Source organism: Mytilus edulis, chromosome 11, assembly GCF_963676685.1.
Source record: "Mytilus edulis chromosome 11, xbMytEdul2.2, whole genome shotgun sequence".
Taxonomy (NCBI): Eukaryota; Metazoa; Mollusca; class Bivalvia; order Mytilida; family Mytilidae; genus Mytilus; species Mytilus edulis.
Genome location: NC_092354.1, coordinates 80,917,714 through 80,936,647, shown reverse-complemented (window position 1 = coordinate 80,936,647; position 18,934 = coordinate 80,917,714). Strand labels below are relative to the sequence as shown.

The window sequence follows — 18,934 nt, the reverse complement described above, 5'->3', positions numbered from 1 at the left end:
TGTGTTATTATGCTATGGAAAAGTTTTGTATTCTTGTCTTTCATTTTTGTTTTCGTGCTTTATCTATATGCCTTTTTGTGTTTCTTTGGAACATAATTGTTAGTGATTAAGATTAAAATACAATGTTAATTGCTGTTGCTGTAACGCTATTTTTACATGATTATCTACTTAGTATTATGTTTGTTTATATTGTTCACGCATCGTTGTTAATATAATGGAATTTTATTCGACTGTCATACTGTCATACAAGTGAGAGGTTTAGCTAGCTATACAACCAGGTTAAATTCAACATTTTCTACATACCAAATGCCTGTACGTAGTTAGGAATATGACATTGTTATTTATGTGTTTGATGTGTTTGAGCTTTTGCCATTTGATAAGTAAAATCAATAAAATATCAAGTTCCTAGGAAAATTCAAAACGGAAACTGCATAATCAAATGGCAAATCAAAAACTCAAACACATCAAGCACAGGAAAAAAATCGACAACATCGCGAAAAAACATTCAATCAGTAAAATACTAAACAGAAAACCTATGTTCAAACAACTCGAATCTGATTATACACATGTGGCAGATCAGGTAATCCGACAGGGCTTAGCAATTCCTCAGACGTGATAACCGTTGTGTTGCTCACGGTAAGCTAGAATGCATAACGGGAGTTGGTCTAATGCGATTGTAATGTATCTTTGGTTATTTGTAAAGGTTAAGCAAACTGAAATCCATAAAAACTAGAGATCTTTCATTTCACGATAGTTAACACCTGTAAATATATTTAACATGTTGATATCACATGTACTTTTACAATACATCTGCGACATCTAGGAAAGGATTATCTATAACAACCACGATCTACATATAGAAGTTTTAGAAAATACATACGGTAAAATACAATGACCTATCACATGTAAATTGTGTACTGCATGTAAGTGCTGCATAATTCAATGTTATCCTATTATAGAAATGTTGAACACACCTTTACATCTTTAACAACACGATAAACCAGTGCAGTGTCCTCACTTGGATTTTGTCAGAAGTAATGGGGCTTATATTTATAGAAATGAATATCAAACTGCAGCGTAGATAAATAAATATGTACCGGATATGACAAGTCTATATTTAGTGTGATGTTCCCCTATTGTTTCTGATAAGGGTGAAGTTTGGTAGCTTCAAACCTGCTGCATTTGTTTTCAACTGTCTTAAGTGAGGAATGTGATGTTCAGTAGTTGTCGTTTTTTTATGTAGTTCATAAGTGTTTCTCGTTTCTCTCTCTCTTTTTTTTTTTTTTTTTTTTTTTATAGATTAGACAGTTGGCTTTACCGTTTCAATGGTTTTACACTAGTCATTGTTTTGCCCTTAATAGTTTACTGTTCGTTTGACTAAGGCTCTGTGTTAAAAACCGTACTTTGATTTATAATGGTTTACGTTTACAAATTGTGACTTGAATGGAGAGTTGCCTCATTGGCACTCATACCCCATCTTCTTATATCTATTCAAGTTGAGATTAAATAGATTTGAAACCTATGACTCGTATTAAACTTCAAAAAATCTTATTCAAAATTATGACTGTTAGCTGACTGAACATGGATGCATGTTAGTGCAATTGTAGTTTGTGGAAACATATAGACATAGTCTTATCTTTTTTGTTGTGTTGCTCACGGTAATCTAGAATGCATAACGGATTTTTGTCTAATGTAATTATAAGTATCTTTGGTTATTTGTGAAGCAGACTGAGATCCAAATTGCATAAAAAAAAACCAAGAGATGTTTCATTTCAAGATAGAGCCGGTACCTGGTATTATCACATGTACTTTTAAATGCATGTAGGAAAGGATTATCTAACAAACACGCGTTACCTATAGCAAGTTACAGAAAATATACTGTAAAATACAATGACCTATCACTTGTAAGTTGTGTACTGTATATAAGTTCTTCATAATTCAATGTAATCCTATAATATAAATGTTGATCACATAAAACATGTGTAACAACACGATGAACACATAATACATGTGTAACAACACGATGAACACATAATACATGTGTAACAACACGATGAACACATAATACATGTGTAACAACACGATGAACACATAATACATGTGTAACAACACGATGAACACATAAAACATGTGTAACAACACGATGAACACAATACAGAGTCCTCCCTAGGATTCTCTTCAGACTTAAAGGGACTTTAATATCTAAATAGAAATGAATATTAACTGCAACGTAGGTAAAGAAGGTATGTGTACTGGATAAATAGGAGCATTCAAGTTGTGATCACATCGATTTGAACATATGACATGAGTTAAACTTTTACAATCTTTTTTTAAGTTAACTCTGAATTCACTGTTGACTGAACATGGATGCATGGTAGTGAGGTTGGAGCATGAAGACCTATATATATATATATTCCTATTTTTGTTGGTGTTTTAATATAGTGCTGAAATAATACATGGATATACAAATGTTAAAGAATAAACGCATAGTACCAGATTCCAAATTACTAATTTATTCTCCCGGTTTGTTAAATAACAGATGTTCCGTCGTTACGAGTGCGACTATCACGTGATCCAACATTGAACTTTTTACCAAACGGGAATTTTCCTGTCCTTTCTATGAGACGCTCAACTCTAGTATGATTATCTGGTTCTAGGGTATCAGTGAAGACGATACCAGTCGGTGTCATAGTAGCTATTGTAGTTATGACAGATTTATCTTTCTCTTTCCGCTCTTTTGAAACACATAATTGCCTACTGACGTCACAGTATAAATCGTCACTGTTCATACAATGTGGACAAACAGGTCCGAAACTATACTTTGTCAATGCTGCTAGCTCGTGGCCATATCCTTGGCGATTGGTTAAATGCTCTACATCCGGGAAAATTGGGACCCATATCATTTTGTGGTCCGGTCCATGATTTTTAATTGATTTTGTTGGATAAGTTTCTGCTGGGTCGATGCCTTTTGAAATTAATTTTTGCCTATAAATTTCAAATACCTTATCGATAAATGCGTGAATTGGAAAGAATATAGGATCAAAAGTGGTTGTATTTGAAGGTCCGATCGTGCCACTTATCCAATCATGAATCCCTTTATGGAAACATTCCCAACTATATTGTGTTCTGTCTTCTTTCGCACAGGGGGAAGATTCGGTGAATTCGAATAGTGTTGGTTTCTTTAACGCCATTTTGATGTCATCTTTGGATACTAGCCATGCAGCATTGTTTATGTTCCGAATAATCGGAAGTAATGTAGGTAGGTTCTTCATAATTCCAGTTTGAACTACGCCGTATCCATTGCCAAAGTATTTATCTGACCAGACGATAGATTCCGTGGGATCGTTCATTGCATGGTCTGGAGTAGTATCCCAATATGGGATTGGACAACCCAAAGCAATCTCCATTCTGAAATATATAAATATTTTTTTTATTGATCTTTTTGGTGTTTACACTACAGTGCATACATACATTTTTCAATACATAAGTCAATGACATGATATTTATGGCATTGTTATACTATTGATATTTTACGAATAAGACATAGTAAAAATTTACAAGTAAATGTTTAATACTCAGTATAAAACATGTATTTTTATTGATTATTTTAAAATCACGTATTAAAACGTGTGAGTGCATTCAACATTGACAAGCAAGTTTCCAGAAAGGATCGTCCAAAGCTTGCAAAATTCAACAAAGAGCAATAACCTCGCGTTGGTAATTTTGCGACCTCAAAACGGCAATTTGCATTATGTTTTACTCCCCTCTTTTTCCTGATCGTCAGTTGGGCAAACGATATAATATAACCATAAGAAAGGAAAACGGGGAAATGAAAGTTCATAGTTTCAGGGGAAAAGAAAAAAAAATGTTTACATAAAACACAATCCAAAGCAACATGAACCCAACAGATATCCTGGATTAATCTGAGGTTCTTCTTTAATATGCTCGTTGCAATTATAATAAAAGCTGATGCGTTATGAGCTGTTTGATAACCTTGGCTTCAGCATGTAGATTGACTACACCATTCGTCATGAGTTGTTGAATGACCAATGCTGCAGTATGAAGATTGACTACACTATTTCAATTACATACGTAAATATTCTAAATGGCATGTTAAGACAATCGGTCCGTCATGAGCTGCTAGAATTACCGTTGTAGCAGTATGTTATGGTAAACTAAGATCACTATATTTAAATATGACAATATTCTCGAAGCAATGCAAAGAAAACTATTCATACATTAATTGTCGGATTGACCTTTGCAGCAGTATAAAGACAGACTTCAGCACCACACTTACATTTGTAAATTCTCCCGATGCCATGCAAAGAAGCCTGGTCCGTCATGTGCTGTCGGGTGACCTTTGTTGCAGTATGTAGACTGACTGCACAACTACAATTACATTCGTTAACGGGTTACTTACACATGTATAGAAACCTGGTATGTCATGTGCTGTTGGAATAACATTCACTGCAGTATATAGATTAACCTCATCCCAATATTTTCTCAGTGCCCTGCAAAGAAGCCCGGTCCGTCATGTGCTGGTGTGCTGACCTTCGCTGCAGTATATAGACTAACTTCATCAATATACTTACATTCGTAATAACTCTCGTTACCATGCAAAGAAACCCTGTCCGTCATGTGCTGTCGGAATGACATGAGTGGCAGTATTTAAACTGACCTAATCACTTTGCCTAAATATGACAAAGTAACTTGGTCCGTCCTATGTTGTCGGAATGACCTTTGTAGCAGTATGTAGACTGATTTTATCACTATACTTACATTCGTAAATATTCTCTGTGCCATGCAAAGAAGCCCGGTCCGTCATGTGCTGTCGGAATGACCTTCGCGTCAGTATGAAGATTGGCTACGACATCATATGTGTTCATGTCTGGTCTGATATCCTATAACGGGGATGAAGAAAACGAAAATTTAATATATTCTTCTTCTAGGTATAAAAAGGTAGTAAATGTAATTTTTATTTGTGTTTTAATAGACAGGAATTACTACTGATAAATTGACTCTAATTTGATCTTTGAATCGTTAAATTTTTTAATTGCTATTTCTATTTTACTATAACAATTTGAAAAAAGAGAATGATAGAGTTCGAGTTGCTCTATTTTTTTTATGTTGGTCTTTTTTCCTTTTTTAGTCATGGCGTTGTCAGTTTTTTTTTTCGCCTTTATAGTTTGAATCTCCCTTTGGTATTCCACGCATCTCTTTTACATGCAGTTTATACAAATGACAATGATCAGCGTTTTTGAAATTCAAGGACTCGAAAAGGAATTGACAAAAAACTTCGAAAATTCTGCAGGTTTTAAAATGTATTAGCCTGAGGTGAAGTTTTCCTGAATTCTTAAAAGAGGATACACTAGAATTTATTAGTTAATTATGTTTCTACATGCAGAAGTTCAATATTTTGTCTTCAACGTTATATTGATATATTGGCATACATTAAACATACTTTGTTTTAGAAATGTCTTTTTGATCTTTCATTTTGGTTTAATATATTTATTGATTAACTTATTATTAAACTATTCTTGTTTTATCGTCGCGTGTAAATTGTTTTTGTTTGAAGATTATGATATATTATATAAAACCATGATTCCTTTATAGGAATTTAGCCTGTACAAATCTTTAAAAGGCATTCCATTTACAGTTTAATGTAATTTCACAAATTCCTCATGATATGCTTATTAAAAGGGTAAAAAAAAATTTATATCGTGATTTATGTCTGATTGCTTTTCGGTATTTTGGATAAAAAATATATAACATTTTGTAAAGGTTAATAATTTATCTAATTACTACTACATTTTGATATTAATTAGTATTGTTATTTTCTTCGTTATTGTAATTTTCTTTGTTATAAATAAATGTTTTATCAGTATTACAAACCTAATCTTGAATTCTATCCTATGAATTGGAAATTTTTAGAAATTCAAATGCGTTTATCGCTTTGGCTTACTCGGCTGTGAATTTTTATATGCTGGTTTATGTTGTTTTATGTATCCGTTTTCATCCTGTAGTTAGTTCGGTTTTACTACGTATATCTATTATATAGTCATTTTTATAAATAAAATACTGTTTGCAAAAGTATAAATTATTCTAAATGATAAGGATGTTCTTATCCAACACAGACAACCCTAGCCGTATTAGACACACATTTTTGGAACTTTTGATCCTCAATGCTCTTTAACTTTGTACTTGTTTTGGCTTTCGAACATTTTTTTATCAGAGCGTCACTGGTTAGTCTTGTGTGGACAAATCGCGCATCTGCCGTATTAAATCTTAAACCTGGTATCTTAGCTTTTATTAGTGTGTTTCTTTGTCCTATATATTCTCTCATTTATTTGTATTTTAGTCCTGTTATGCAATGTTATCATTGTATTTTTATATTTAACATTGACATAAAAGCGGGAGGTTTGGCAGCCACAAAACCATGTTCAACCCACCATTTTTTTTCTTAAAATGTCCTGTACCAAGTTAGGAAAATGGTCTTTGTTATATTATAGTTGTTACTGTGTGTGTTATATTTCAATGTTATGTTTCTGTTGTGTCGTAGTTCTCCTCCTATAATTGATGTGTTTCCCTCAGTTTTAGTTTGTAACCGGGATTTGGTTTTTTTCTCTCAATAGATTTATGAATTTTGAACAGCGGTATACTACTGTTGCCTTAAACCAGATTATTTGGTTTAAAAACCCCGCTTTAAAATAATCTGTTGTTTGCTAGAAAATGTGTGTATATATGTATTAGAAAATGAAACCGTAGTATGTGGCAGATTTAGTTGACATGTGCTTTTATTTTGTTTATGATCTTTCTTCTGACTATTACGTAGATTTCGAAATAATGTTGAACAAAGCTTTAATAAAAACTTTCACGCAACCCCATAGAACTATATATTGTTCAACTGTTCTCAAAATAATTAATTACAAGTCTGCATTGAAGAATGTTACATAAAGTTACTGTAAAACTTACATAGCTATTTTTCAAACGTCTAACGGCTTTCACATACCGACCCCAATTATCCTCATATGGAGGCTCTCTTATTTCCTTCCTGGTCATAACTCCAACACCAAATATACTCCTCTTCTTCCGCTTTTGGTAATCTGCAATCCCAGAATGCACTCCTCTTAATAAATGGCCGACATAGTTGGCTACATTGCTGTCCTTCATGTTTGTTTTCCATATTTGTGTCTGTTGTATAAATAATTCGTTACAGTTCTGACGGATTTTAGTTAAAGACAAATTTCTCACCTCGGCTTCTGCTAAATCGTAAATAATACAATCAGCATAGCTACGTATCTTTGACAAGCCGCCATTACTCATCATAGAATTATTCCTTTTTATCAAGTCATTACCCGTTTTCATATACACTAATTTTTCACTTTTAGATATCCATACCATATTCATTAAGAGTGTCCAATGGAGAAATAGGGTCCACATCATCTACAAGTATAAATGGAATCTTGTTAGTTTGGCACAATCGAGTTCAGCCGTAAATTTCACAATTCTTGCGAATAAAGTTTGGAGTCGAGCACACCTCGCTACGAGAATGGTTCGAATTCGAAATCAAAATCTCAATGTTGACTGATTAATGTGTAGATTATCTTATGTCTCTTGGGTCGTTATCTATAAATCCGTAGTTAACTTTGTCATCAATTCCACAAAACACACACGCACACACAAGCACAAATGATTTTAGCAACTATCTAAAACTGAAACCCGGTTTGTCATCAACTTTTATTGTTATCAGCCATAATTCTTACTTAATCCTTCTATAGACATATTAACATTTGAACCAATATTAACCCAATTTTCCGTGTCATGTACATACAATTCTTTTATTTATTGTGAATTGCATTATTATTTAAAAAAAGGTCGAATATTAAACTTAATTTTCCGTGTCGTGCTCATAAAAGTCTTTTATTTATTGAGAAATGCATTATGATTAAAAAAAGGTAAATATTCGTTTAGACCAAAAATTAATTGTTCCTTAACCTACATGCACGAGGGAAAATGTGTATTTGATTGAGGCAATGTATGGTTAATGTCACTTAAATGTTATTTACTAATGCAACAGGTCGGTTGGGAAAAGGTGGGATGAGTGTTCGACATTTCAATGACGTCGTACGTCTGCCAATACGTCGCAACCTTTTCTATTATCGGGACAATCAGCTGAAACATCTAAATCGATTATCAATGAACCCTTCATTTACACATACTAATCAAGTTACAAGCCATATTCAAATGTCAACATGAACAAGTGTATTATTCAAAAGAAGCGTGAATAAATGAAGTAATTCAGTTGTTCGTGGTGTGTTTTATTATTTAGCAATTCTGTTGAAAACTGAGGATCATGACAAAAATGGCATAATAGGAATACGATATGTGTTTAACTTTAACCAATTGTAATTATCATTGTTGAATGACGTACGATGACCTATGGTTGTTACCTTCCATGTCATTTGGTTTCTTGTGGAGAGATGTCTCAGTGGCACATCTGTTTATATTATAAGTCAGTCTACAGTTTATCATCAGTAGAATAATATTTATAGAAAACATCCGCATTAACATTGAAGTTGTGTCTACATGTAGTTGAATACTTAATAAGTTGCACCAACATCGCTTCTTTGCATTTTAAATTTTGGATTAAACGTGTCTTTCGATTAACTGACAGTGTTTTGTCTATCAGCTCATAGACATAATTTTGTAATGTGACCGTGACGTCAGCAACGTGTTTTTTTATAATTTAACCTGGATCCAAAAGCAATTTAGAATTAAATTATAAGGAATTACTGTAACACTATTTGGCTTTTTCAAAATAGCATAAACAATGTAGTGCACACTGTTGAAATATCACGGTACGCGGTTATTCAGTGTGCATCATATTTTTTATGTAATTTCGAAAAGACAGTAAATATATTACAGTCTTTCCGTAAATGTTCAGATCAAATTACAACGAACGAACAAATTATTTCAGATGAAAACTATTTTTTCACATAAAAATAATATTGCACATTAAAAGTTCATGTTCTATAGAAGTGAGAGTTTAAGCTAGCTATAACACCAAATTTAATCGACAATTTTCTTCATAAGGGAATGCCCGTACCAATTGCAAGTAAGGATCATGACCGTTGTTTTCCTTTGGTTTGATGTGTATCACCTTTTGGTTTTGTCATTTGATAAGGAACTTTCCGTTTTGAATTTTCCTTGCTGTTCGGTATTTGTTATTTTACTTTTTTACACCATCAACAGTTTATGAAGTTGTCGATTTGAAACCCAAATTATACAAAATCAAATTTAATTCATCAAAACTATCTAAAATAAAACCGAGAAACAGTCATCCTAAATGGAGATATGGATGATATTTTCAGGAATGGGAATGATGGTTATAGTTTTTAAAGAGATAATGGACCAAATAACTAAAGAGAGTAAGGAGGTCTGAAACTATTATCTTATATATATATATATATATACAACACACGGCCAGCGAAAGCTCTTTTTTTGAGAGCCCAGGTGGTCGTGTGGTCTAGCGGGACGGCTGCAGTGCAGGCGATTTGGTGTCACGATATCACAGTAGCATGGGTTCGAATCCCGGCGAGGGAAGAACCAAAAATTTGCGAAAGCAAATTTACAGATCTAACATTGTTGGGTTGATGTTTAGACGAGTTGTATATATATATATATAAAATGACTGAATAAATAGTCACGTTTATTTGTCTACATAGAGGTATAGGGGGAGGGTTGAGATCTCATAAACATGTTTAACCCCGCCGATTTTTTTGCGCCTGTCCCAAGTCAGGAGCCTCTGGCCTTTGTTAGTGTTGTATTATTTTAATTTTAGTTTCTTGTGTACAATTTGGAAATTAGTATGGCGTTCATTATCACTGAACTGGTATATATTTGTTTAGGGACCAGCTGAAGGACGCCTCCGGGTGATGGAAATTTTCACTACATTGAAGACCTGTTGATGACCTTCTGCTGTTGTTTTTTCTATGGTCGGGTTGTTGTCTCTTTGACCCATTCCCCATTTCCATTCTCAATTTTAAAGATTAATCTTACAGGGCGATGGATCATGTAATATGATTCTGTACACTACAAAATATAATGTATAACAAGTCAAAAAGGGTACAACATCACCATTAAATAACTATAAAATGAACAAATATTAGATATTTTGGATACGAGATATCCTTCCTCGGTAATAGCATGATAACTCTCACAGCCTTTGGAAATTTAGAGTTGTGCCAGTTCACATCGAAAATAACTATTTTTATTTGGCATATCTTTGTAATCTTTGCGCCGTGTTTGGACATTTTAAAATTGTACCAACGTCTGTGATGTCCGCTTAAAATGTATGAACTTTCAGGATTTTGATAGTGTCTCAATTTGAATATATTGACATGATTCATTTGACATCGTCTTATTACCGACGAAGGATATCAGTTAACCGAAATATCTTATACTTGTTCATTATATAGTTATTTAATGGTGAATGTCAATCAGTTACATGTTAATTTAATTGATTTATTATTTGAAATCAATACAACATGATTGTAAGAAAGGTAAAAAAGTACATACTATGCATACTGAATAATGTACTTAAAAATCAGTTACTAATGAAAATAATGATTTTAAAAATTGAAGCAAACTACACAGTGAGCCGCTATCCAGGGCCATCCAGACTTTTTGTGATTCGCTGTATATAACATACTGTAACGCTACCCATTTAGGGTATCAACACTATTTATTGTTCACGGTTCTACCAAGTTAGGGTACCCGAACCATGTGTTTTTTGTTTTTAATTCTATGATCAATTGCAGTGATCAGTTCTACTGTGTAATACTTTCTTTTTGTAATTCCTGTTTACTGTTTATATAAAATATGATTTTTAATAAATTAACACTAATTACGTTAACTTTTAGTGACATGAAAACAGAAGCATATATTGTAGTACCCTACTTTACTGAAGTACTTTAGGTGTGTATAACTGTTATGTTTTTGGGGCAATTTAATTCTTTGTTATCTGTTATTCCGAAGAAATAAAATGTGGTGTTAGCTGTTATTGTGAGAATGTGTTTGCCGTTAAAAAAAGAGGGACGAAAGATACCAAAGGGACAGTCAAACTCATAAATCTAAAACAAACTGACAACGCCATGGCTAAAAATGAAAAAGACAAACAGAAAAACAATAGTACACATGACACAACATAGAAAACTAAAGAATAAACAACACGAACCCCACCAAAAACTAGGGGTGATCTCAGGTGCTCCGGAAGGGTAAGCAGATCCTGCTCCACATGCGGCACCCGTCGTGTTGCTTATGTGATTACAAATCCGGTAAATAGTCTAATTCGGTAGGTCAAATTCATGAAAGGGAAGGGTTAACTGTTATTGAAAATTGGAATGTTAGCATTTTGACAGCCAATCATCAGTTCAAACTTACAATCGTTGAACATTTGGGTCTTTCTGATAAGAGAGTGGTCCCTACTTCGGAGTAGGATTCCAGCAACATACACATCATATAACCATCATAAAATCAGTCGGGTCCAGGACCATTCTAGTATATCTAAGTATAACCCTATGTAATAAATTCAATTTTCTATGAACATTTATTTAGAGTTACCCAGAATTGGTTCACTCAATATGTAATATTTTTTGTTATTGAATATTTTTTTTCCGCATTTATTTTTGTGCTTTTAAAGAAAATCACACGTGCTTGTAATTTAAATAATGTGTGTATCCTTAGAAACAAACACAGAGCTGAGTATGTGTTCCTTGTATAAAATTTATACAATTAACAATACAGACTCAGCTCTGTATAAAAAAGGGTTTATGATAAGGTCGTATGGACCTAATCCTATCCTCCTCATGTATCCCTGACCATATCTTCCCTATTTCAATTAATAAGAATTGATCGAATTTGATTTTCATGTGTATATGGGGATATATAATTGTACCTCTATATGCAAAAAGTAAATTCAAAAAATTCTTAATATTACAAAAAGAAAACGATATAGCCATTATATCATATAATATCTTTATTGTCATATAAACATAATAAGTTTGTGGAAAAAAACCCAAAAAAACCGTGTTATAGCAAAGAAATAACAACCCTAAAAGAAATGAACACAAGTGTTAAATAAATAGCTATCTATAAAGAGTATACTAAGTATCTCCAAGTTGTTCGAAATTCTTTAGCAAAAAGATTACTAGAAATGTCTATTGGTAGAAGCTACATTGGCTTTAACCAAATGCATTACTTTTCTTGCTAGGTTTTCTAAACTTGAAGTAAGTTTACTATTACTCTTTGTAAGAGTTCCTAGGAATTTATGTTCTTATACATTTTTATTGCCATTGTAATTAAGAAATAAACATACCCTTTTGCCAATATGTGGCTGTAAAATCATTATTCTAACATGACGTCCTTCAAACGCTTTGAGTACACACCCGTGGTAAAATATGAATATACTGCCAGTGCTGTTCCGATTGTACTCCCACGTCATATGCTTTTTTATGAATGAGATACCCGACGTCATAGAACAATGACGTTAGAATGTAAGCATTTGCGGGGAAAATACACGCTTGTGAATCCGAAAATCATCACAAGGAAACATACACAAATGATGCTAAAATGTGGCAAAAGCCCTTTATTGTACATCATATAAGACATATAAATAAATTATCATTCAAATTCATCCAAAACTGTCTAAATACATTATTTTAAATAGTTTAAGCATGTCACTAATGCAGTTTGCTCCGTTCTTTTACGCTAGTTTATCAGTGCGTTTATTTATGGGAACGGCAAATATTTGCCTACACCTAGAGCGCTTCGATCCAAAAGAATTGCCGTATGTGTCCTATCAGAATCGAAATAATTCATGGGGGCTTGAATATATCTAGATTTTACCACGGGTTGTCCCTTTATGCCGATATTTTATCCCTCGCTATCGCTCAGGGGTAAAATATTTGCCATAAAGGGCCAACCCGTGGTAAAATCACGATATATTCAAGCCCCCATGAATTATTTCTTAATTTTAGTTCTATTCATATTATCTTATATTAATAACAAGTTGCCAATTTTCACAGAAACTACTTAATTCATTTATTCTGTTTTGTAGACCTTCTTTACCTAAAAGAAGATCATCTACAAAATATGGTTGAGTCTATTAGTTTCGGACAACAAAAAATTATGTTCATACAATTCTTGATAACTCTTAATACATGTTCATTAAAAATTTAATTCATTACAATGAAATATAATAAGATATGCTGGATTGGTACTGGACCTGACTGATTTTAACAAGTAACAAGTCTCAATAGCAAGTGACACGAAAGAAAACACAAATGTATATGGGTTTGTTTTGGTTTTTTTTATTTCTACCAAAATATGGAGTATTAAAAGGAAAAGAAATAAGTTAATAATAAAAAGACGCTGTATATACTGATGGAAATCTTGAAACTATCAATTCCAAAAAACGTAAACGCACAGCAAAAACCGGGGATGGTCCAGAGGGTAACCAGATCCTGCTCCACATATGCCACTCATGGTGTGATTTGGTGGTTTTAATTTTGTTTTTTATAAATTATTCAAAACTGGTAAATATCTGCAATCAACATCAAACTCTTAAAATATAAACCAACAGTAAAATGGCGATAAGAAACAACAGCAGACGACCGCTGACTCTGCCTACCGCAAAAAGTATTCTAATAGCTGTACGAAAACCAATCAAAGAAAAAACATTATTAAAATCTATTTACTAGAGAATCCCAATATTCTACAACAACGTTTGCACTTTCGCATTACACTGTTGAAGTTAGTTGACATTTGTAGATATATCTCAAATTTGTTTATCTGATTACCAAAAGGTATCACGAAAATAATAAGGGCCTTCCAATGTACCATTTGTCTCATATTACAATGAGTATCTTCTTTAGTATGTATTCAAACCAGATACAATTAATCTGAACAGGACCATAGCCATATGCTTTCTCTGTCTATTTAATCTTGTATGCCAATGAATCTAAAATTAACGCAGCCACTTACTCTGCTGCCTGTGTATGCATTCTCGTGTATTACAATGAATCTGAGGAATATGATTATTGGCTATCAATCTGCTTCCTGTGAATATGTTTTTATGTATAACAATGGATCTGAACATGATAATAGCCATATTTCCTGTTCCTGTGTTATATTCTAATGTAGAAAATGGATCTGAATATGCTTGGAGCATTTCTGGTGAACATTAATCCAGCAATGAACTTCGAATTCGGACGCATAACATTGATAGAATTATTTTCATTTTGAGTTTTGCAATGAATTCGAACATATTCATGTTCACTAACTCCTAGATATAAGTATTATAATGTTTGACATGTAAAATATATAATCTTAATATTATCATAGTGAATAAAGTTGATACAAGGACATATAACTTACATACGTCCTTGCTTTAGAGTAACAGTGTGTGCACTGCGACCAGTTTCAATGCAAAAAAAATGTTATCAAGCAGTATAAGGTCTGGCACAGCCGTTTTAAAAGACATCACTCGTAGCTCATACTGAAGAGAACAACACTCACTCGCAGTCGTCATTGAAGACAACAGCACGCACGTGTACCCGTTACTGAAGACAACAGAAAGCGCCCGTAGCCTTCATTGTGGACAACAGCACGTGTTCCTGGTGTTATAATTTTATATGAACCCACACCAGAAAAAAATCAAAATCTAACTTCATTATTCGACAAACTTCGGTTTATAAACACTTACTAAGACGCTGTTTTGAAATATCAAAGACACATAAAACAAAAACAAAAAGAAATTAACTCACTTGTCCGAATTTCTTATTCAAAATTCTCCAAAGGTTTTGAATTTCATAACTTTGATTTATTAACTATATTATAGCTTTGAGTTTCATGTTTTTTCCCAACGTAACTACATATTTTCGTACATGTTAATTTATGTACATATACATAATTAAAGCACCTGTTACCAGTGTACAAGATAAGTATACTAGTGGACAAAACATCTCACTGTTGTTTTATTGTTTACATACAGGTTAATCCGTGTATGTTTTTCATGTGTAAAGGTCATATGACATATGGAATGTTTTCAATATAATTTCAAACAATCTAAGGTCTTGGCAACTGTGTTAATGAATATTTATGCGAACAAATATACATTTGTTTCCTGTTTCTCCGAAGAATAAACTTGGTAGGAAGGTAGGAAGGTAGTTAAAAAAATAGTTTTAAGTCGTTTGATATTTGAGCTTTTGATTTTGCCATTTGATTAAGTACTTTCCGTTTCGAATTTTCCTCGAAGTTCAATATTTTTGTGATTTAACTTTTTGATGTTGTCTTACATCTCTATGCCCATAAAATTAGACTATTTACCAGATTTGTAATCACATAAGCAACACGACGGGTGCCACATGTGAAGCAGGATCTGCTTACCCTTCCGGAGCACCTGAGATCCCCTCTAGTTTTTGGTGGGGTTCGTGTTGTTTATTCTTTAGTTTTCTATGTTGTGTCATGTGTACTATTGTTTTTCTGTTTGTCTTTTTCATTTTTAGCCATGGCGTTGTCAGTTTGTTTTAGATTTATGAGTTTGACTGTCCCTTTGGTATCTTTCGACCCTCTTTTACAAACAATTTCAAATTCATTCTCCTAATTTTGTGCTTATAATACTTTTACCTAATGTACGATTATAGTCATTATTTACAATAGCAAAACAATTTAGAAATATTACCTTGTTTCCGTTAAGTCATATGTCATACACAATCTCGATAAATCAGATTGTTGAAAGAAACGTTTCCCTGGTTTGGTGACGATAGAAACAAAAATTTAATTATTTTCTCAAATAAGATATTATTCACATTTATCAAACAAGAGGACATCAAAAGCTGATATATTCATTATTATCAAATTATAGATAACATATGGTAAAACATAAAACTTTGATAAGCACACATGTTTCAAACATATACACAATCTTTTACTAAAATGTTGTATTAAAACCATGTATAAAAGCTAGCTACTATAGTCATTTTTAACTATTACAAAAACGTCTTTTGATGCCCTATCCACCCAATAAAGCCATTTAGAGCAATGTATTCTTTTATGGTCCTTACATACAATACTTGTTCAAATCATTAAACATGAAATTGAATTTATACATAAACTCATCATAGATACCAGGATTGAAATTTTATATTTATGCCAGACGCGCGATTCATCTACAAAAGATTCATCAGTGACGCTCGAATAAAAAAAATGATAACAAGGCTAAATAGAAGGACGAAGTTGACGGTATTGAGAACCAAAAACTCCTAAAAGTTTTGCCAAATACAGCTAAGATAATCCATTCCTGAGGTAGAAAAGCCTAAGTATTTCAACAATTCAAAGTGTTGTTAACAGTTAATTTATAATTATGAACATTTCAATGATAACTCCAGCCAACACAGAAGTGCTGACGACTAGGCTGGTGATACCCTCGTGGAATTAAAACTCCATGAATACATGTCTCATATATTTTATATATATAACATAAGTTGATGGATCCAAAAATACAGACGGATAAGGATCTAAACATGTTTGGGATAGAACATGTTAATTTATGGATTATTGAATGTTTTAGAGGTCAAAGTGGGTGTATTGAGTAGTCTGCCGTGTTAAATATAAACTCAGTTCATGTCATTTGGTCGTTTATGTTTGGCATTAAGGAGGAAGAGTCTATATATAATTTCAAGTATTGTCCCACCCTTTGTGTTTAATTGTAACTTGATCATGGCAGTTGTTAATCACACTGTTAATGTAAAAATACACTAAAGTAAAAAGGCAAAACACGGTCAGTATTTGAAAAAAAGTAATGAAGATATAACCAAATGGCTTTCCAGTTCACTTGTGCATAGGAACACATACAAGAAAACAATTGGGAACTATTATATCAGTGTGTATAGATTTAGTAGCTTGTCTGGAGACTTTCTGTTTGGATGCCAGTGCCAAGGAAAAGAATTGGAACACGATCCAATCTTTCCAAAAGGGCAAATAAAGAACAAAGTTGAAGAGAATTGAGGACCCAAATTTCTAAAGGTATTACCATAAATAGCTTCAATAACTATACCAAGGGTAGACATACCTAAGAATTTCGACAAAAATCTAAGCTTTTTAAAGTTAATTCATAACTATGACCATATCAATGACGATTCGTGTCAATGCAAAAGGGCTGAAGTTATAGTACTAGTATATTGATACTAATGATAATGCAAATCAAAAAGGCTTTGTTATTGATTAAATTCATTCTATTTCAATTATTCTGTTTTTGTGTTTTCAGCAAACCTCATTTTTACTTCATACATCCTATATTCACTACAATTCTACAAAGCTTAAGCAATGATGATCGTCAAGATCACCTATGTATTTACAACAAACACAGAAGAGTTTAATATGATGGTTTTACAGTATTTCATGCTATGTAGAATTTTGTTTGGATGTATTGATAGTTACAGGATGATTATGTTGACATTTTTAGGATGGTGACGCTATTGGTTAGTTGTTGATGACAAATGTAGAATGGTTTTCACTGTCAGAGTGTATTGTTGACATTGGTGATATCAGGTTGACATTGGTGATATTGCTGACATTGGTGATATCAGGTTGACATTGGTGATATTGCTGACATTGGTGATATTGTTGACATTGGTGATATCAGGTTGACATTGGTGATATTGTTGACATTGGTGATATCAGGTTGACATTGGTGATATTGTTGACATTGGTGATATCAGGTTGACATTGGTGATATCGTTGACATTGTGTGATATAGGTTGACATTGGTGATATTGTTGACATTGGTGATATCAGGTTGACATTGGTGATATCAGGTTGACATTGGTGATATCGTTGACATTGGTGATATCAGGTTGACATTGGTGATATTGTTGCCATTGGTGATATTGTTGACATTGTTGATATCAGGTTGACATTGGTGATATTGTTGACATTGGTGATATTGTTGACATTGGTGATATCAGGTTGACATTGGTGATATTGTTGACATTGGTGATATCAGGTTGACATTGGTGATATCGTTGACATTGGTGATATTGTTGACATTGGTGATATCAGGTTGACATTGGTGATATTGTTGACATTGGTGATATCAGGTTGACTTATGTAAAATTGTGTTGTCATTAGTTAAAATTAAAATCACAAAAATATTGAACTCTGAGGAAAATTAAAAACGGAATGTTCCTAATCAAAGTGGAAAATCAAAAGTTCAAAATACATCAAACGAATGGATAACAACTGTCATATTCCTGACTAGGTACAGGTATTTTCTTTTATCGGTCGTCCCACTGTCTATATCACTCTGTTCAGCTCTTAATATTATTCCGTATCATGTCTTTGTGACGTCAAATACGTTGACCCGGCCTTAATAACTTTGACCCGGACATATCAGCGACGTCATAATGTTTGAACCGACGTTAATAACTTTGACCCGAACTTATCAAGTCATCTTTTGTGTGCTGGTGAAACAAAGAAAACACTTCTGAAACACGCAAATATAGCCCGATAAATCGATTATCAGATTATCTGCATATTGATATTGTAAAATATCAGCTGCTTGACATTATATGAAGGCTTTTTGATCTCGTTCGCTACGCTCACTCGACAAAAAGCTTCATATTATGTCTCGCAGCTGATATTTTACGATATCAACATGCAGATAACCTGATAATCGGTACATGTAGAAAATTGTAGATTAAAGCTGGATCAATAGCTAGCTAAACATCTCAGTTCGTGTTGGCATTGGTACAATCGTGTTGGCATTGGTACATACCATCATACAATGGAACATGCTACCTATAGCCATAAATTTGTATATATTTCATTTTTGACGCTTACAAAAAAAAAATATTTCCCAAGCATGCCCAATGTC

General features: G+C 33.0%; 1 protein-coding gene across 2 annotated transcripts; it reads right to left on the bottom strand.

The window, feature by feature from the left end:
* Nucleotides 1-2,490: 2,490 nt before the first annotated feature.
* Nucleotides 2,491-15,838, bottom strand: LOC139496395 (tyrosinase-like protein). Of its 2 annotated transcripts, none has more exons than XM_071284973.1 (4): nucleotides 15,743-15,838; nucleotides 6,973-7,443; nucleotides 4,780-4,901; nucleotides 2,491-3,408 (listed from the first exon to the last, which is right to left on the bottom strand). In XM_071284973.1, the coding sequence occupies exons 2-4, from the start codon at nucleotides 7,441-7,443 to the stop codon at nucleotides 2,529-2,531; spliced, it is 1,473 nt and encodes a 490-aa protein (XP_071141074.1). In that variant the 5' UTR covers nucleotides 15,743-15,838; the 3' UTR covers nucleotides 2,491-2,528. The 2 variants fall into 2 exon arrangements, with proteins under 2 accessions (XP_071141074.1, XP_071141073.1); XM_071284972.1 differs by lacking the exon at nucleotides 15,743-15,838 and adding an exon at nucleotides 14,826-14,991.
* Between the last annotated feature and the right edge of the window lie 3,096 nt (nucleotides 15,839-18,934).